This window comes from Crocodylus siamensis, chromosome 1 (assembly GCF_052110815.1).
Source record: "Crocodylus siamensis isolate JL-2025a chromosome 1, ASM5211081v1, whole genome shotgun sequence".
Classification (NCBI taxonomy): domain Eukaryota; kingdom Metazoa; phylum Chordata; order Crocodylia; family Crocodylidae; genus Crocodylus; species Crocodylus siamensis.
The window spans coordinates 396,104,883-396,125,926 of record NC_143395.1 but is presented as its reverse complement, the minus strand read 5'-3'; the positions used below and the strand labels follow the sequence as shown (position 1 = coordinate 396,125,926).

Sequence of the window (21,044 nt, the reverse complement as noted above, 5' to 3'; positions counted from 1 at the left end):
ATGCTTAGCATTGTTTCTTTTCTTTCCCACTCTCCCATCACTTTCTCTTCCTCCATCTCTTTTTCTCTTCCTTTGTTCTGTTGCTTTCATACCACCACTGAATTTGAGAGGGATCCTCTCCATTGATTGTAATGGGCTTTTATCCAGTCCTTTATTTCTTGTCTGGTTGACTACTGAAATTCATCCAAACTCCCCTTTTCCTCAATTTCCCTTCCCCAGGAGCTTTGTATGGGCCATGCTCAAATCTTAATTTGGCAAATGTGACTTTGCCATTTGGCTTCCATATCTCATGTATCCATGCTGCCTCATCTCTAGCCTAACCAAATCACCCCTGCTAACACCACATTATTTTTCCAGTCTGAATATGAGAGCTCTGCTCTTTGACTCTCATCAAATCAAACTCCTCACTTCACTTTATATAATCTCTCTCCCTTTCATGTATAAACTCCACCAGTTTTCCAAGACTGTCAGTTACCCAAGAGAAAATCTAGAATAACTCCACTGATTCGTTCTTTATATTTTTAAGAGTGCTGAATGTGTTTATTGGATTATTTTTAACTTAACTGAGTATGTTGTTGGGACCTAAAATATAAATAAATAAATGTACATGCATCCCAACTGTGGGGAGGATTTTTGGGCTTGATTTTTTTTTTTTTGTGTGTGTGTAAATGTTGTTCTTTTTCTATGTGACACTCACACTTTCACAATATTTGAACATTTTTTAGTCAAGTGAAAATTTTCTTGATAGAATAGGGCATAAAATCTCTGGTTATTAAGAAGACAGACAGTTTTTAAGATTCTGGTTGATTTATCAGTCTAAGTTACACTCCATCAATAATTGGCAAAGTTACAGTATATGTAGACTCTCAAACCTGCAATATTGAATGCACATTTTAATATTTTTAATTATAAATTTTCAAAGCATATTTGAGAAAATAAGTCTTTGCTTGTAGAAAGTGATGTTTTTAATACCTTTGAAGTCACCATCTCATATTTTAATGTAGGAATAGAATTTGAACAAAGGAAGTCAAAATAATTTAAATAATCTCTGTTTGTCACAAACTTAATCACCATATAGCATACAACAGTGGTTTGCACAATGAAATCTTTAGGCTTAGAGAGAATTAGTGAATATTTTTTTAACACTTTTAAAAACCATTCTTTATTTCCCAGGTGTGATGGGGGAATATGAGCCAAAAATTGAGGTCCATTTTCCATATACAGTTACAGCTGCTAAGGGAACTACCGTTAAGATGGAGTGCTTTGCTCTTGGCAAGTAAGTACATAGTCTCCCATAATTAGACACCATTGCTTATTAAAATGTGACACATGCAATTTTTGGTTCAGTTATTTCACACAGTTTCATTTTCACCGGATGTTCCTTTGTGCATTGACAAAGTTTTTATAGATCAGCTAAATGGGAACTGACTAAGTAACCAGTTACAAATTTCATGCTGTGCTATGCACAGTAAGGTATACAAGCTAGAAATATACTGGTTCTACATGAAAAGTACTTTCTTATAAATGAAAAAAAGAAAATTTTCAGCCATATGCTTTTATTTATCAACTACTTCCCACTCCTATTTATTCATGGATTGTTAATGCAAATTAGACTGTATAATTCCAGTTTTTCCTATAAAATGTATTAATTGGGAATAAATTATTATTATTATTATTATTGCAGAGCCTTTAACAAATCTGTGCCATAGATTGTGATAAAAATGAGAAATGAGACAATAATCTAAATATTTTAAGGATATAGTATACATTATGAATTATGTCAAAATTAGTTTGCATCATTTTGTATTACTCTATTTCTATTTCTCTCTACAATGCCTAGTTTATGGTAATACCTGTCATCTAATTTATAAAAGTTTGGCTAGCTAGAGTTCAGGGACATAATATCTTGCATATCCTAGACCTTTTCATGCAAGTCAGTAGGTAATAAGGAGACTAGAGTAATGACCTGCAATTTTATAATACCTTTCATCAGGAAAAGTTGACCTCAGAATTCTTTTTTGCCTTGAGATCCAGCAGGAGATTCTTAACATTATTCATATACATTATCTTTGCCAAAACTAAAGTTTGGTGGTCATAGTATATGTTCATCCAGAGCTGAAAAGCAATGTCCAGGACTCAGGAAAATCACTTTCTATCTGTACATAATCAATACAGAGACATAAATAGGTAGAGGTATACAGGAGAATGATCATTGTACCCTGTAATAATTGGAGAGCATGTGTGTATGTGGCTATATGGTAAGTTCCTTTTGGCCTTTTTGGGTGCATCTAAACATACATTTAAGTATGACTAAAATTATTGTGCTTTAAGCTAATGGCCAGCAAATGATTTTTGGCAGGTGTCTTCACAAGCTACTGCCAAGTCCCTCCAGCCCTACAATGTGCCCCTGTGGCCACTGGGGAGAGCTCCAACTTCTGGCCACATGACCGCCAGCACTTGGCAGCCATGTTGAAGCCAGACCCAGCTCCCAGCACTTGGCAGCCGTATTGGAAACACAGCCCCACCCTCTGATCCTTTGCCAGCAACTTCCCTGCCCAGGAGCCATGTGTCCAGTGCAGGGGCAATATGCAGCATGCCCCTCCTTGCTCACCCTGCCTCCCCACACCATGGCTGCTTCAGCCCCTGCCCCTGCAGGTGATGTCCAGCACCCCACTGCTCCAGCTCCTGGAGCAGGAGGGTCCAGGTACACTGCACCACTGGCACTGTTGGCCCATATGGATGGCTCCACCGCTGGGTGGCAGCAACCCAGGGCCCACCTCCCCCTGGGATTGGTGGGCTCTCCCCCACATCCAGATGTTGGTCCTGCAGAGGCAAGAAACAGAAGCCTTTTGTGAAAGCTTGCAACATTTGACATACATGATGCTCTGTGCACCATACACTGCCTAGCCTCAGATAGGGAGTCAGCCATGCACAGGTGCTCAGGATCTTCCTGGTTCTCCAGGCACACCTGCATTTCTGGTTAAGGACCCTGAGATACAACAGCATGGGAGGCAAGCCCGGCCTGCCCCACAACCTCCACCACCACCTGGAAGGATACCTCTACCAGCGTTACATGCCCTTGCCCCCCACTGCTGAGGAGGGCACTGTTGCCACTATTGACACCTTCCTCAGGGTGTGAGAGCCCCATGCCCACCCAGCTGCAGGTGCACAGGCTGCTGAATAAAGTTCTGAACTGTGTCCTGCCTCTCTGTGTGCTGGGAGGGGGACGGAGAGGACTAAGGGCCAGAAGAGTGTAGGTGGGCCAGACAGAGTGCCAAAACAGGGGTCAGGACTGGGGAAGTACCTCTGCCACGTGGCTTTCAGTCCTTAGCTGTGCCCCTGTGCACCTGGATTATGAATATTTATTAAACTTTAGCTCTCAGCTTTAGTTTCACCTGGTATCAATGGATATGCTGATCAACTCAAACAGGGTTTTCTTCCCCCACCCCCAGCTTTAAACAAAAACAAACATAAAAAGCTGAAAAGAAAACCCAATAGCTCATTAAGGCCTCTCACATCTTCACCACTTTCCCACCCAGTAAACATGGATCATTAAGAGACAATGTTACACATACAAAGAAACACAAACACAAGAAAAAGAAGAACACCAGTTGCCATCATATCTGATGAGTCCAGGAAAATGATTATTTTGTTTTATCCTAGAATCAGAAAGGCATTTCATGTGGTGTCTTTTAGTTAACACCTGTCGCCTTTCGATTGCCCAGAAGTGGACAAAATATGGCCCACAGGCCAGGTCCAGCCCACTAAGCCATTCTGTCCAGCCCATGGGGCCACTAAAAATTTTAGAAAATTAATAGTTATCTGCCCCTGGCTCCTGTCAAAGAAGACAAGGGCCAGGGGAAGTAGGACCCAAAGGAGCCCCGGCAGCAACAGCAGAGCCCAGCCCTGCCCCCACCTCCTGGCCTGGGACTGTGGGGCTGTTTGTGGCTGTGCCAGCATGGGAAATTCAGGTAAGAAGGGGGGAGGCAGGGGAGGACCATGGCAAATGCCCCAGTCCTCGGGGCTGGGCCACCTCCTGCTAAGCTCCTTGATCCAGCCATGCAGCCAGGAGCTGGCTGGTGGGCAGGAAAGTGGTGGTAGAGGCAGGGGGGAAGTGGAGTGTGGGGCCTGTGCTGGTGTCCTGGGGCCAGAGCTGGTGGGGCCCAGAGTGAGGTGGGAGAAGAGCGGGATATAGGCTGGCAGGGGTCTGTGGAGCTGTGCTGGGCTGCACCAGCAGGGAGAGTGGGGAGCTGGCCTGGCTCCATTGATCCCCTGCTAGCCAGGACCCAACGCTTCTGCCACCCTGCTCTGGGCCCCACTGGTGCCAACCCTAGGATACAGGCATGGGCCCTGCACTCTTGCCTGGCTGCTGCTGGTTCCCACACACCCACTCACTCCCAGTGCCCCTGCCCCAGCCACACAGTACAAGTGGGGAGCAGCACATAGCCCTGACCCTGCATTCACCCGCAGAGAACAAGCAGGTGCTCAATGTGGGGGAAAAACGTGCCCTGCATGGCTGGCACTTCCTGTTGTAGCTGCTTGCAGCCCATGTGGGGCTGTCCTGCCTCTCTGCTACATCACCGCCATCCCGTGGGGCAATGGTGACAATGGAGAGCAGCCACAAGCAGCTCTGTGTGGGCTCAGAGCCACTGCAGCACGGGGCGCTGGTCATGGGGGCGAGGGTTGCTTTCCCCCCCATGCTGAGCACCAGCTCATAACCCACCACCACTGCTAGCATGGGCCCTGCGCTGGCTATGGGCTCACCCACTGGGGCTGAGCCATGGCAGCAGCAGGGGTTTTTATTAGAGAATTTTTTATTTTTTATCAGGGAAAAGCAGGATCCCTGGTAATTATTCTAAACTCAAACTAACACTAGCCAACATTTGAGAAGTTTAAAGGTAAACATGTAACATGACCCTTAGGAAATAGTCAGGGAAGAAAAAAGAATAAACATGTGAGACCAAGACCAAGGAATTTGACATGGACAAGAAAGAAAGAGAGAGAGACATGATTCAAAGAAGGCAGATTCTGGATTCCTCAAAGAATTTGACCTAAGCCCAGAGGACCTGCTAGACTTATAGAGAAATGTATGTAAGGCTTTATTATATTTTGTCTGGAGCTGTACATTCTTTGTGCTGTATAAAGTGCAATTGTGTTTACAAACCTGTACAAGGCCTGAAAAATCTATTTGCTTTTGCTATATCTCTGAAGAGATAACTGCAAACCTAGAGGGCCATTAATCTTGTAGCTCTGGAGATAGATTTAAGCTACTGAGAACTCAGGATTCAGTGCTGGTTCTAGGGGCTTGGTTAGCTGGAACAAATGTCCTAATCCAAGAAAGAATAATGGACAGATCATATGCATGGGAAGTGTGCTAGAAAGCCCATGGACAGAGGCAAGGCAGCCACCTAATAATACCAAAGGAATCTTAGAAATCATATAATCATAGAAAGTTAGGATTGGAAGGGACCTCAGAGGTCATCTAGTCCAACCCCTTGATCAAAGCAGGACCATCCTCAACTATATCTTCGCGGCCAAGGCTTTATCTAGTCGGGTCTTAAAACCTTCCAAAAATGGAGATGCCACCACTTCTCTAGTAACTTGTTTCACTACTTCACAACCCTCCTAGTGAGAAATTTTTTCCTAATGTCTAACCTAAAATTCCCTTGCTGCGACCTGAGACCATTGCTCCTTGTTCTGTCATCTGCCACCACTAAGATCAGTCTAGCTCAAGGGCAGGCAAAATATGGCCCATGGGCAGAAACCAGGTGAATCTGTCCCCTCCCAAAAATAATTATTACCAGCCTATGGCTGCCCCTCTGGAAGCCGGCAGGAGATGGGCTTTCAGAGGGTGCACCATTGGACCAAACAGGCTCTGTACTTCCACCTCTGTGGTGCTCCCAGCATGCCATCTGGAAGACCCACGTGGAGGCATCAATCATGATGTCACAACTGGACAGCTGGTGAGTGGGGAGGGGAGCTCCTGCCTGCAGGAGAGGGGACTGGGTACGGGGTTTGTGGGTGGGGGTGGGTTAGGTTTGGGGTTTGTAGGTAGGGTTTGTGGGTAGGATTTGTGAGTAGAGGTGACAGTAGCAGGAGCAGGCAGTGGCCCTTGGGGTTCTTCTGGCCTGCTGCAGGAAAAATTCCCCCACCCCAGCTGTGCGCAGCTCCAGCTGATTCTTGGGAGATGCATGTGGCAGCCTGGAGCCTGACCAGCCCAACCCACTGGTGTGCCTCTTCAAATTGGACTGGGTTGGCTAATTGCCAGTACATGGGGCTGCAGGCTGAAGCCACATACCATCAGGCTGGGCCAGGCTGGGCTAGGCCATCTCCATGCATCCATGCAGAGCTTCCAGCACTACAGTGGGGAAGCATACTCGGAGGCATGGAGCCCACCTGGCCTGATGGTATGTGCCATGGGTGGGTGGGCTCCATGCCTCCATGTGCAGCTCCCCACTGGAGTGCTGGAAGCCCCAGGTAGAGGCACAAACCCAGCTCAGCCTGATGGTGTGCAGCTCCCACCTGTAGTGCTGAGAGCCTCACATGCTGATATGGAACCAGCCCAGTCTGGCTTGAAGGCACATGCCAGCGGGCCGGGATGGGTCAGCTTCATACCACCACGTAGAGCTCTCAGGATTCAGCCAGAGCCATGTGCCACTGGGGGGCTCTGCCTGCATTAGTCCAGGAGTGCCCCTAGGGCCTGCCACCTGCTGCTGCTGCCACTGCTAGCAGTGAAGACTGTGAACCATGGGGTGGGAGGACGTGTGGAAGCGGGGCCCACCACCGCCTACACCCACCCATATACACTCCCACCCCCCCCACAATCCTTCACAGTCTCCACACCTCCAAAACACACACACACACACACACATGCCCCTTCATAACCCCACCCAAAAACTCCACTCCTCTACACTCCCTCCACAAATTCCATACACACACATTGCACACACACCCCACACCCACCTGCCATGCCCCCCATACAATATACATGAGTAAGACTTTATTATGAGCTATTATGAAATCATCTCTATATACACTATGCAGACACACATACATTATGAAAAAATAGTTTTTGAAATAAGATTAAAATATGTTATAATAGATGTTTGATTTTGAGTACATGATTTGTGTTTTTCTGGTTCCAAAATGGGAACCACCCCCCCTCACAAAAGGAGTACTTCTGGGGACAAGGCTTCTGGTGGCTTCAGGGTTTAGGGGTGGGACTTCTGGTCCCAAGATGGTGAGCAGGGGGTGGGGCACCTGACAAGGGGTGGAGCTACCTTTGCAGTCCTCAACAGCTCACTAAAAGTCATTAAGTGGCCCTCCAGTCAAAATAATTGCACACACCTGGCCTAGCTCCATTCTCTTTTGACCCGCCCTTCAGGTAGTTGAAGGTTGCTATTAAATCCCCTGTCCGTCTTCTCTTCTCCAGACTAAATAAGCCCAGTTCCCTCAGCCTGTCCTCAGAAGTCATGAGCCCCAGCCCCTAACCATTTTTGTTACTCTTTGCTGGACTCTCTCCATTTTGTCTATACAGGCCCACAGTCTCAGTATGGTAGGACCCAAAAGCAACAGTCTATTGATTGTTCATGTGGACAAGCTCTGCAGGTCTGTGTGAGAGACAGTCTTAGGTTTAGACCTCTAAGATGTGGCTTGGAAAGCAAATGTATTTAGCATGAAATATCCAGAGCAAATCACATGACTATGTTTTATATTAAATTCTAAAGATACTTTGTAGCTTTTAAAATAGAGGCTGACCAGGACAGGTAATTTTTAAAAATGGAGCAATTCTAATGAGATCCCTGGAAACACTGAGAGGAGATCAGGAAGAATGCAGTTCTCCAGACCTTGGAGGCTTCAGATATTTATGTGTCAGTAATATTTACACTATTACTAGGTCAAGAGTTGGCAAACAGACTCCTATTGTTGCTTGGCTATGGTTGAACTAGAAACCACCATTTTTTGCTTTACTCTTTCATTTTGTCTCTAACCAAAATACAGCTGATGACTAACTTCTAAGCCACTGTAACATTCCAAAAGAGAAAATATGTGAAAATATTGTCTCTAGCTAGGGACATAGAGTAGAAAAGCACCACTGAATGCTAGTCATCTTTAGTAACACCTCACAACCATTTCAAAAATCTCTGGCAACAGTACACGAAGAAATAAGTTTGACAATAGACACTTTAATTACCCTGTGTCCATGTTGACATTGGTGTTAATATATAACAAAAATAAAAAATGCTCTACTTCACCAAGCAATTTAAGGTTATCTAAGATGTCAACCCCATCTGCTAATAGTGTAACTGGCAGTTACTTCTACTGAACACATTCCTTATCTTACTTTCACAGCTATTAGCTCACAATCAGATCAGCCTTGCAAAAACTGCTTTTGACCAGATACAGTAGTAATAATTATATGAATGACATTTCAGGCCTCATCTGAAACCTGAAGGCAGAGGTGGGAGGTAAAAATGCATTAAATTCCCTGTTCCTTTTCATTTTCCCCCATCTCTTATTCCTGATAGCTTTTTTACAATTTATTTTCCTGTTACACGCCATTAAGTGCCTGTTAAGGAACTGAGGCTGGAACTAATTTGTTCTTTCTTTTATGTAGATTTTTTTTCCCTTTGTCATTTGCATTCTTGGTATAAATTAAAAAAAACAACTAGTTACTACCAATCCCTACCAGTATGCTGCTGGGTTTTTTTTAATGCTGTAGCTTAGCTGCTTGAAATGCTCACTTTTCAGTTCCAATGTAATAGTGAGAAAGACAAATATTCCTCAGAGATTTCTTGTGGTAGGCAATTGGCAAGTATTCCTGAAAGAGCCTAGTCTTTAGTTACAGATGAATCATTTATTAATGGTGTTTATTTGGAGCTGCCACTCACAAAGGGCTTTAAGAATTAAAAAACACCAAACTGGAGCAGTACTGTATTTGTCTATCAAATGAAAATCAAATCATTTAATTGCTTGATGGACAGAAAGTCTGGGAAAGGATTTGGTCCCTAGCCTAAACAATCAATAGTCAGTCCATTCACAAAGGAAAAATTGCTAGGTATCAATGGCAGTTATTAGTTGCTTTTTTCATTAGTAAGGAATTATCATAAGCATATTACATATTATATATTATTCTATATTGATTTTCTGTTAATAAGTTGTTGCCTATGAAACCTCATGCCTTTCTGAGATGCCACCCTACCCTGCCTTCTGCCTGACTTCAGACTAACATGGCTGAGAACTTCTGTGATCATTAGTAAAGGACAGGGATACCTCAAAAGTTTTTTATTGTTTTTATTTATGTGTTGAGATGATAGGAGTCCCTGCGCTAAGCCAGGATCACATTCTGAATAGGCACTCGACAAACACAGAACAAAAAGCACACCCCGGTTCTAATACCAGTAAGGTAACAGCTAGAAAACATCAGCTAAACAAGAGGCTTATGGCCATATGTTGTATGATAAATAACATATTTTGCTGAATGTGCTTTTGCAGGTTGTGCTGAGAATGATCCACTTTTGTAAAATGGTCACTTTTATCTCATGCATGCCATCATGTCTTTTCTACAGGACACCTTTATCTTGCCATTACCTTCACATTTAAGGATATAAACAGTTGTCACCAAATGGAGCAGATCAGCTATAGTGCGATGTCCGTCCCCCTGCACAGCTGATCCACTTCAGTGGGTGAAATACACCTTGCCCATTGTCTTGTCAGTTGATCCTCCAGGACAATGGGAGGCATGTTCCCTACTTGCAGAGGTGTGCCTAGAGATTCCCCAGAGTGCACCTACGTAACCAGGGAAAGCCAGGGTTCTCTATTTACAGACCTGCCCCAGGGATTTTCTGGGGAAAGTCATAGGAAGGGAAAGGTGGGCCAGTCAAAAATGTTGAGCACCACTGTTATAGTGTGTTTGCTTTTTGTTTGTACCACCTCAACATTTGTAGGCAGCACAAAAGTGACGCCTATTTGTACATTAATGTAAACAAATCAGTTCTCCGCTGTTTGTACAGTTCTGTTATATTAGAGACGCTTGCTTTTTTTAACTCATTTCTAATATAACATTCTGACTGCAGATTTTTTAATGAAAAAATCCTGAGGTCTTTCCATAAAAACTGTCAATACCTTTCTTTGTTTCTGCGGTCCTTTTAGCTATACACTGTTTAATTTACATATTTATTGAAGCCATATTCCAAACTTCAGTTGGATATTTTCACTCCTAGTCTCTCTTTACCCCTATTTCTAACTAGTCCTGTAAGTGTTTGAGCTTCATGTGACTTAATTATATAGGTCTGTGACACAGATTAATTTTCCTTTCCTTTTTTTGGCTTGTTTCTTATAAGGAAATTTATACCTTTCTCAAGTGACATGTTTACATTGATCACAGTATTCATGGTATTTTTTAAATGTCTATCTGTAGTCCTTTTTGTTAAACTACTTTGGTGTTACCAGTTGTACTAGGATTTCAACTTCTACATTTTCTATTCAAAATGAATGGCTTCCAGGAACATTTGAAAGTAGTTGACTTATTCCTCTAATTCTTTGTCCATGTACATTTGAGATTAAAGGATTTTGGGAGCTTCATTTTGCTCCATTTTTTTCAAACTGTTGCTGTTTCTCTTCTTTGGACACCACTTAATAATGATGTGACAAATGGTCATGTTGCTAGGAGAAAGGTCTTTACCTTCTGGTCCCAAACATATGAGCTGGGTGAACATCACAGAAAATTAAGTTAAGGCTGACTGATGGCTACTATACGAGTGGGTGTTCTTAACTTTGATATTTTTTGAACTTGTGTTATATTTATCTTGTAAATATGATTTAAATGCTGTAATTTTGACATAAGTTTTGAAAGCAGGAAAATTAAGTGAAAGTTTAGAAAGTGCCTTGAGGAAAGTGAGGTTTGACAATACAGATACTGACAGCAGACTAGATTTGTTCAAATTTTCACAAAGAGATGTTAATGATACCTTCTGGGACTCTGCGCCCTCAGGAGAAAGTGGCAAGAAAAGTGGCAGCGATGCTTAAGATGTAGCTATAGGTTGGTCACTATCTTTGGAATTTCACCATCCACCAACCATCCATATCCTCAGCATGATACTGTTAGGCAGAAAGTAGGGTAAGATAGCTTAGCACCTAACTTATTCAGAGAGACCTACGCTTTTGTAGGTGACTGCCTATTTTGTCGGATTTTATGGATGGACTTGTAGGGTGCGTTCAGACATGCATGGCTGTGCAGTATGTGGTACCGCAAACACATCTGCAGCACCACATACTGTACAGTCAGGTGTTCTCTATGTGGCAAGGGCATGCTGCCCGTGTGTGCGCTGCTCCGCTGTTGTTTTCCACGTGTTTTTTTGACCCCTGGATATCCAGGGGTTAAAAAAATGGAGCAGCACATACATGGGCAGCACATGCTACTGCAAAGCAGAGCCAGGCCTCCTGGAGTCATGCTGCAGCTGCCAGCCAGGATCTGCTCAGCAGAATCGCTGCTGCTGCAGCCTGGGAAGCCTCCAGGGCCCCAGGTAAGGCTGTTGGGGCCAACACAGCGCTGGCCCCAGCCTCCCCTACTGCCCCTGGGATAACTTGCTGCGTGACAAAGCATGCGTGACATGGGCATTCCCCAGGGACAAGTAGCTGTGGTGCAAGCTATTTGTCCCCAGGGAACCAAACATCTACTCTCATCTGGACCCAGCCGTAGAGCGCAGGACGCTAAATAGAAAGCAAGTAATTTGAATACAAAGGAAAGGGAAAGGAGGAGGAAAATATAGTGGGGGAGAGCAGGCAAAGGCAGGTTGAGGGGATCAAAAAGGATAAACATAGCAGTTAACCCATGGAGGGACACAGTGATTATAAAAGCTAGTTCATAATGAGATAAGTATCCAAAATCTTTGTTGAAACCGTCCTTAGCACAGTCCAGTCTGTGCAGGACTCCTGGTTCCTCATTTCACACTCAAGCTGCTTTTTTTAAAAGTTTTATTGTTTAAGAACACCTGCTCTGAGGCTAACTGTCTGTTTAGTACTCCTGCTCTCTAAAAATCCATCCACAGCATCTGATGAAGTAGGCTATAACTTACAGACGTTCGTGCCTCTGAACAGTTAGTTTCTAACTCTGTCATGCCTTCTGCCTATCTTCAGACTAATACAGCTAACCACCTCTCTCATGATACTGTTAGGATTTATATGATGACAATGCATCAAGGCTTTTTATCAACATAGGAAATAACCCCAGTAACTAATCTGATTTGCATATGAGTACAGAGGACTTACGTGTGGTCTGAAACCTGCAGACAATGTGGAGTTGTGGATGCAACAGCAGAATTAAGGCTCAAATTCTCTGTATTTAAAACACACTCCCAGAATTTCAACAGTGACAAAGAAACTTTATTAAGAAGTTTTATGCATCCATATTTTTTAATTGTAGTTGGTTTTATAACACATGGATCAGCATACAAAGGTTTCTGTTGATAAGAATCAAGGGTGTAAAATGCTGACAGCTAATTCCTTTTAAGTCCCACATGTTTGTTTCTCTGCTTTTTGGGAGATTGTTTTACATTAATGCTATTCCTGTATGATAACAATGATACATTATTTCAGCTTTCTTTGTAGAGATATAGGCCACATTAGTAATGTCAGAGCTTTGTATTTTTAGCATGAAATATACTTGGTTAAAAACCAGAATAAAGTAGAGATATTGACCTCTTTTAGTACTGAGTTATGATGCAGCTCTTATCATAGCAGCATTGTTCATGCTATTATAGTTAATGTTGCTTTAATAATTTCATTGTAAACTCTGAGAGATTTATAGGTCAGTTATAAGCATTCATTCTATCTGTAATTTGGCTTGCAAGATCTCAGCTCCATAGTTCATTTTTAAATCATGTTTTCTAAATGAGATATAATAAAAATAAAATAAAATTACATATTTTAAGTCACACAAGTGAATCATATTGGCCAATTAATAGTCTATAAAGTGATCTAAAATGTTCTTTTGAAATAAAAAAAACTTTTATTTGATTTTGATTAGTAAATGTTTAAAGATAATAATTAGAGAAGAGAATTTCATACCCTTGATCTGACTTTTTATCAAATTTCTTGACAAGCCATGTAGCTTTAGCTTAATTTTATTAGTGTGTGTATGATTTAATTTTTATTCTAGAAGCACTCAAAAATGTGAGAGACATACATAGGAGAATGTAGTTTACAAAGAGTTTACAATATATGTAAACCAGGGTTGTCCAACTGGCAGCCCACAGATTGCACCCAGCCTGCAAGGGTGAACATGCGGCTTGCAGGTACCTGCCCAGCTGCCACTCCTCACATCGCTCCTGCTGCAGTGGCTCAGATTTTGCAGGCAGGCAGTGGGAAGGGGCCCTGTTAGCCTGCTGCCTACATGGCCATGGGCTTGTACAGCTCATGCAGTGGTTGGGGAGAAAGGTGAGGGGGAAAGCTTCAGGCTGCTCCCATAATAAGGGGGTTGCAAGATAGGAAGGTGCATGGGCCTGGGGAGATCTTGGGGTGTGCAGCCCCCATGGCATGCAACCCACAGAGTGTGCAGCTCAGGACCTGTGACCAGTGCAGCATGTGGCCCCCAGCCACTCTGAAGTGGGACAACCATGATGTAGGCAAAGACAGAAAAAAGGTTTTGGCTCACCAGTACAATATGTAAGCAGAGCAGCATATGGCCAGATTAGTCCCTGCATCACCTTGGCCCAGCCCTGCATGCTCAGATCAGGCGATGTGTGTCCAGTTAAAAGCCCGTGCTGTCTTGACCTAGTCCAATGTGGCCAGATTGGGCCCTGTGACACTTCAGCCCCAAGTGGCTGGACTGGGTTCTTCATAGCCAAACCAGCCCCACTCTGGCGTGGCCCCATACAACTGATCTGGCATGCAGGGCTATGCTACCTGGTCTGCAGGGCTCTCCATGGCCACATCCAAACAAGCACATACTGCACGTTCTGTTGTTTTCCGCACAGCAAGGCAGCAGAATGGAGGGTTTTTTTGACCCCTGGATATCCACAGGTCAAAACAAACCCACAGAAAAAAGCATCAGAGTGGCACATGTGGCAGCAGTGTGTGCCACCCAAAGCCCGGCCAACTGGAGCCAAGCTCCACTGCCAGTCAGGCCCCATGAGGCAGGATCACTGCTACTGCAGCCCCAGGAGGCCCTTAGGACTCCAGATAAGGCTGCTGGGGCCAGCCCAGTGGTGGCCCCAGCCTCCCCTACCCCACCTGGTGTAACATGCTGCATGTCAGAGCACAAGGTGTGCCACCACTAGTTATCCCTGGGGAATCAAATGTCCACACACATCTGGACACAGACCGTGGGGCCAGAAAATTGACACCAGAGGAAAGGTGATTAAGGCTGTCCTGCTCCCCCACTGCAGACCTCTGGGGAGCCTAGCAGGCTTGACGACATGACTCTACAGACTGGATATGGCCCACAGGCCAGGATTTGAGCACCCCTAATCTAGACTAACAATACTCTGTTATTTACTGACAATGGCTTCAGTTACATGAACCAGATTTCACATTTCTAAGGCTAAGTGTGATAGGTATGAAACACTGTTCTGTTATTGGCATCTCTCTTGGCTACTTCCTTCAGACATGCTGAAAGGTCTTCCTAACGTGGTGTCAATCACAGGGAGACAGATCAGAAATGCTGCCTGGGGTAGAACAGGTAAAATTATCCATGACCAGCAGCTGCTTCCCTCTTGACATTTGCTTTTTGAACTGACTCAAATCTTCTTAATCTTTTCAGAGAACACTGAGTAAATCCTGCCTGCATTCACAATAAGACTAACAAATGCCACACACAGGCACTCTGCTGTATAGCTTCTTGAATAGCCTGTTTATGTGAATGAGGCATGCAATACATGCTTAACAACTCTCAGTTCCTCCACCTGCACTGGACTTGTAGTCCAGGCAGTCCTAATCACAGCAGTATAATTCCAGCAGCAGTACAGAAATCTCAGTCTCAAATGATAAATATAAATCATTGCATCAACTACATGTCAACCTTCTACTGATATCACTTCATTAAAAGGGTGGACTCTAAACACAGAGGCCAGGAAGAAGCAGGGAGCAAGTTGGCCTTAGACATGTGACAACTGCCATTAAAGCTGTTACCCATTTCTGAAGAATGACATCCATGATTTGTGAAATGCTAGGTTCCTTAATTTGCATAAAATGGAGCAAATGGATCTCACTAGTCTCTTCACTACGGAAATGCAGCCATTGAGAATGTGATTATCAGGGATCCTGTTTTTCTCTGATTTAAAAAAATCCCCAATTTTTGCTTAAAAAAAAGTAATCCCAAATTCACATTTTTCCACAATTAAAATGAAACGCCACTAAATAGATCTATATATCTATATATATCATTCAACAAACTTTAATTAAAGGAGCCCCACCACCATTTTTCAGAATGGGGATGCTAATGCACAAGTTGCTCAAGGCTCTTTAATTAGAGCAGCTCTCAGAACTGCTCTAATTAAAGCACTCCCTTCCCCCCACTCCCAGAGCATGTGTATATACACCGATAGAGATTAACTGGTTCAGGGAAACGCATGCATTTGGAGGCAGCAGCTTGCTTTGTGAGATGCCTCATCACAGTATATGATGAAGTTAGGTATTGCCTGAGAAAATGTATGCCTCTGTGGACCTGGAAGACTCTCCTCATATGTCACCCTGGTAGCCTTCTTGAATACAGATTAACACAGCTAACATTGTTACAGGAATGAAAAAAACTTGTAAAAATAAATGTACTATAGGTGCAGACAGAAATGCAGCTCCTCAGTCTAACTCATGGTGCTGTGTCAGCCGAGCCCTGCTCCTGGCGCATGCAGACAATAGTTACTGAAGATGCTCTGTTTTGGAGCATCTTCATCTGAACCCACATACAGTGAAGGTTCAGATTTTGGCAGGATTGTGCCCTTTTCAAGCACTGCAGCCATGCACTTATGCTTGGTCATGGCTGTAGAGCACTTTCAGGGGCCAGATCGCACAAAAGTTGTCACTTTTGTCTCATATTTTATGGTTTCCTTGGTTATCTTGTTTTGTTATGTTTTAATCAAGATGAACAGTGCATATCAGAAGAGCATTTCTATTTAGGTTCTTACAAAACACTAATAATTCCTGTTGAATTCAGTAGGCATTGCATGTGCCCAGCATCTATTAAAATTGAGCCATAAACCACTCCAAACCTCAAAAACATGTGAATGATGTATCTTATGATTACTATAGGTAGTTTACTGAGTCAGAGTGACAGCTGTGGGGAGAAGCTGCTTTTTTACCTGTCCTGTTGATTAAGTTTCCTGTACACAAAATCTCCTTCCTTACATGAGCACTTAAGGATTTTCTTTTTGGTTAATGAAATATAAGGCATTGTGTAGTTTTGCATCTTTGAATGTAATGGTCTAATGACCCACAGAATAGAATTCTATGGTTCATTTCAAAGGTACAATCGTACGGCTGGCAAATACACATTTTTAGACATATCTGATGTGGAGAAGTTCATGATAGACCTCAGCATTCTAATCCTACATAATCATCCTGTAATAATTAGAAGATATTTAACACAGTTGGAAAGCTGGAGGGCATAAGGAGAAAGGGCTGTCTTCTAATCTCAAATGCACAGTCATGCGGTGCTGCACCAATGGGGGGTTTTCAAGATATATTATGATGTGCACCTGTGAATTTGAAAGCACTACTGAGACCAGTGATTTATTTGTAAAATTCCTATGGGGTCCCAAGGAAATTACACAATGAGGCTGAAACTGCAGTAGAAGGTAAATAGTGTTTTGATACAAAGGGTAATGCAAACAGCACACAGAAAAATAGAAAGGGGTAACAAATTTTTCTATTTCCTACCTCTGATGTTGAAAATTAGTAGGTTGGATCCATGGAAAAGAGAGTTTAGAAATCAGGGAGCTATGAAGGGCATTCCCATGTGTCCCATTACACCATCCATTTACATCGGATATGTCCATTTTAGTTCTTAGTAAATCCTGTTTCCTCTGGAATTCAGTGAATCATGATACTGTAATTGTTCAGAAGGAAATATTCAGAAGTGTTTTATAGTTTCTAGACTCTGATACCACTGAGGTCAGTGATAAAACTCCCACTGACTTTGATAGGAATAAAATTAGGCCAGCACTGAGTACTTAATGAAACCCATGCCCTTATAATAATTTTTAGATGCAAATGCAATACTTCCTTTCCTATTCAAAGTAAATACATCTTCTGTATAGACACTGAGTTTATTCTCATCTGTCATAGTTACAACTAGAGTAGGAGAACTTTTCTTTCGGTTGAAATGGATGAGGAGGATAATCCTGTTTTGAAATCACTGAAAATGTTGACATTCTTATCAGTTAATATTAGTCTCCAAAAACACTGCCTTATTTCCAGGGGTAAAATGTGTGAGTCTTCCCATTTGTCCTTAGCATAACTACATGCATAAATAAAGGTACTCACACTGGTAAGTTTTGGAAAGATCAAGGTCTAGGTTTGAAAACAAATAATTTGAATAAAGTATAGCCAAAATGTAGTGCTCTCATAGATTTGTGCTAAGGTCAAGACAGAATTGACTATGAAGAACTTTACCAATTATGTAAATTGGAGCTAGCTCATGCATTCATGGTCAAGTTTCTCTTCCTTTTTTTTATGAACCTTAATTTCATTAGAAACATGGAAAATATGTGCATAATTTAGCTAGATGTTACAATGAATTTTATGAGATTTCTAGGAAAAAGTCACACAACTTTATTCTTTGATATCCTCTCTGAGATAGTATTTCATTTTTTTACGCAAGTCACAAAGGAGAACTACATACAGATATATTTTCGTTTCAGAAGCAAAATTCATACCTCACTTGTGACTTATGCAAGAAAAATAAGAAGCTTCATTAAATAGAGTTACAGCTTGCCTATGAGTTGCAGTTTGGGAGAATTTTCTTTTGAAATTATTAAATCTTTCCAGTCAAAGTATTTTTATCTCCTTGAAAAATCCCACTTATTATTTCATCATTGTGAGAAAAAAGACAATTTTTCAAAATATGTTTCCTAATGACCTAGGCAATGATTAAAAGTTACTTCCATATTTTCCATACTGAAAGCACTTACTTGAAGCAGCATGCAATTAAACCAAATTAAAAATAAAGTCAATTGCATTTATAGATTTTTTTGGTACATTGACTTGCACAGTAATTTCTTACCTACTGGGTGATATAACATTCATGCTTTATGGCTTCTTCATTGTTTCTCTGCAAGATATGTTAAGAAAAATTCCACTCCTCAGCTTTATTCATTTAAACCAAAACACTGAAGTCAAAGGGTGCTTTGCCATCAGCTTCAATGGTAATAGAATCTACCCTGCCTTCTAATAGAATTGCAATCACAGTAAGCTCAGGACCTTCTGCAAGAAATCCATCAGGGCATCTGGTGCATTGAATGTGATCTATTATATTTCTGGAGGTGCAGGTGTAAGATCCAGGAATGGCCCACTCCCACAATAACTACATCCCACAACAGAACGATCAACAAAGCCATTTGGCGATGCTACTGCACAGTAACTCTGGTTACTGCACAGTCCTTTAGTACATGTTTATACAAGTACTAAAGGATTGTGCAATAACAATTGTATAGCCAGCATCCCGTGTAGAGAGTACTAATAGATTTTTGAAGTGTTAAGAATAAAAGCTAACATTTCTATTTAGTGCTTGGAAAGAAGAGTGGTGTCCAAGTGAACAAAAAAAAGAAGAAAGAACTGAACCTGAGCTACCAGTAAGATTCTGTGACAAAAAAAGGGGACTTATGAGATCTGAGGATGCATAAATAGGGGGGAGCACTGAGTAGTAGTCAGGGAGTGATTTTACTTTGGAATTGGTGAGGTGCATAATAGTGTACTGTGTCCCATTTGTATTTTTTTTGAAGTATTAAAAATTTGGGGAGGAAGAAGATAAGAGTTGCAAAAATGATTCACGGGCTACAGTAAAGAGTTCAATTTGTGCAGAATGCCACAGAGAGTGTTGAGAGGTGTTGATCCAGTTAGTTAAATACCTTTACAGGGAGAAAATAGTGGCTATTAAATGACAGAGAGGAAGAGCATTGCAAGAACCGGTAGCTGGAAGCTGAATCCAAATAAATTAAAATTACAATTTAAACATCATTTTACCAAACAGTCAAGTGAAATGATGAATTATCCATCCTTTGATGTCTGCTCATCAATTCTAGATGCCTTTCTGGATGACATACATTAGCTAAACACTGGTTATACTTTATGTAAACATTAGCTAAGCTAATGGTTTTAAGAGTGGGGCATCTGTGTGAAATTTAATAGCACATAATATGTAAGAGATTAGACTGATCTATTGACTCATTCTAGCTTTAAATTCTATGTGAGGTACTACCTGAATGTGTATGGTTTTAAAGGAAGGTCTATGTTATGATTTTTGTATACTAATCCAAATTCCTACAAGTTTCAGCAGTATTATAATCTAAATTCATTTTCATAGATTTCATAGATATTTAGGGTTGGAAGGGGCCTTAGTAGATCATCAAGTCCGACCCCCTGCCCTAGGCAGGAAAGAGTGCTGGAGTCAGGTGACCCCAGCCATGTGCTTGTTCAGTTTCCTCTTAAAGACCCCCAAAGTAGGGGAGAGCACCACCTCCCTTGGAAGCCCATTCCAGATTCTGGTAACTCTTACCATAAAGTTCTTCCTGATGTCTAATTTAAATCTGCTCTCAGTTAGTTTGTGCCTGTTGATTCTAGTAACTCCAAGGGGTGTCCTGGTAAACTGAGTGTCTCCTATTTCTTGCTGTCCCACCCTGACAAATTTGTAAATGGCCTAGATCCCTTCTCAGCCTTCTCTTGTGGAGACTCAAGAGATCCAGGTCCCTCAATCTCTTCTTGTAGGACCTTACTTGCAAGCCCCTAACCATCTGAGTAGCCCTCCTCCTCTGGACCCTCTGAAGGTTATCAACATCCGTCTTGAACTGTGGCACCCAAATCTGAATGCAGTACTCCACTTGCAGTCTTACCAGTGCTGCACAGAGGCGAAGTATCACCTCCCTAGACCTGTTCATGATGCATGTTAATGCTAATGAATGTTAGAGTGCGGTTAGCTTTACTGATCACTTATTCACATTGAGAACCATTTCATCCCATTTGAGAACCTTGTGTAATAGATTCCCAACAGATCCTGTATGAGTCAAATGAGATGATCCAATTTTTTTCCAATGATGTTCCAAATGACATTTTAACTGATATTCAAAACACTAGGGGCACATCTACTCAAAAGGAAATCGCATCACTAATGCCTAGTGACATAGCTCACTGTATGCCAACATAGCTCACTGTATGCCAGCATAGCTCGTCACTACATTGACACAGCTTTGGTGAGCAGGAACTGTGATACCTACTGTGCAGTAAGGTCAGAAACAACCCATGTGCCGCTGGGACTGTATGGTAGCAGAGGTTACTGCACATTTGGGGTGCACATGTAGATGCACCCTAGGAAACTTAAAAAACTTTGATTTTAATAAACATAAATGGGTCATACTTTAGCAATAGTGATAACCAATTTAAGTTTATTTTGCAATAACTATTTTGCAACTCTTGGAAATAAAAATATTGACCCCACAATGTCCCCTTTTTAAAAATAGTCACCTTATATATAAATCCTTTAAAAAGACTGAGACATAATTTGCCTGAATTGCAGCATTATTAAATCTATCTCATCTACATTTATGAATAGACATATCCTAAATATTTGAGGCCCTGATGTACGGGAGCACTATTCTTGAACGTGAGATCCTGGGAAGCTGGGACAATGATTGTACTTACAGAGTTCATCTAGGCATTAGTGATGCGATTTCCTTTTGAGTATGAAAAGAAGGGGCTCAAGGCCTTCAACAGTAAAGCTAACAGTGTAGATTAATCCCCACAGAGTACATTTTGAATGAGTTAATTAATATAAATTAAAACTTAACTTCCTTTGTGGAAAACAAGGATGTTTCCCATATAGTTGCATTGCTTAATAG

The 21,044-nt window shown here is 42.1% G+C and overlaps 1 protein-coding gene across 3 annotated transcripts in view; it reads left to right on the top strand.

Annotated features, from left to right (window-relative positions):
* CNTN5 (contactin 5) overlaps positions 1 to 21,044 on the top strand; it is a 1,171,322-nt gene that overhangs the window by 893,451 nt on the left and 256,827 nt on the right. For all 3 annotated transcript variants that reach the window (XM_090030265.1, XM_090030258.1, XM_090030254.1), the window contains one exon: positions 1,174 to 1,276. In XM_090030265.1, the coding sequence (XP_089886391.1) occupies positions 1,174 to 1,276 (103 nt within the window). The remainder of the gene's footprint in view (positions 1 to 1,173; positions 1,277 to 21,044) is intronic.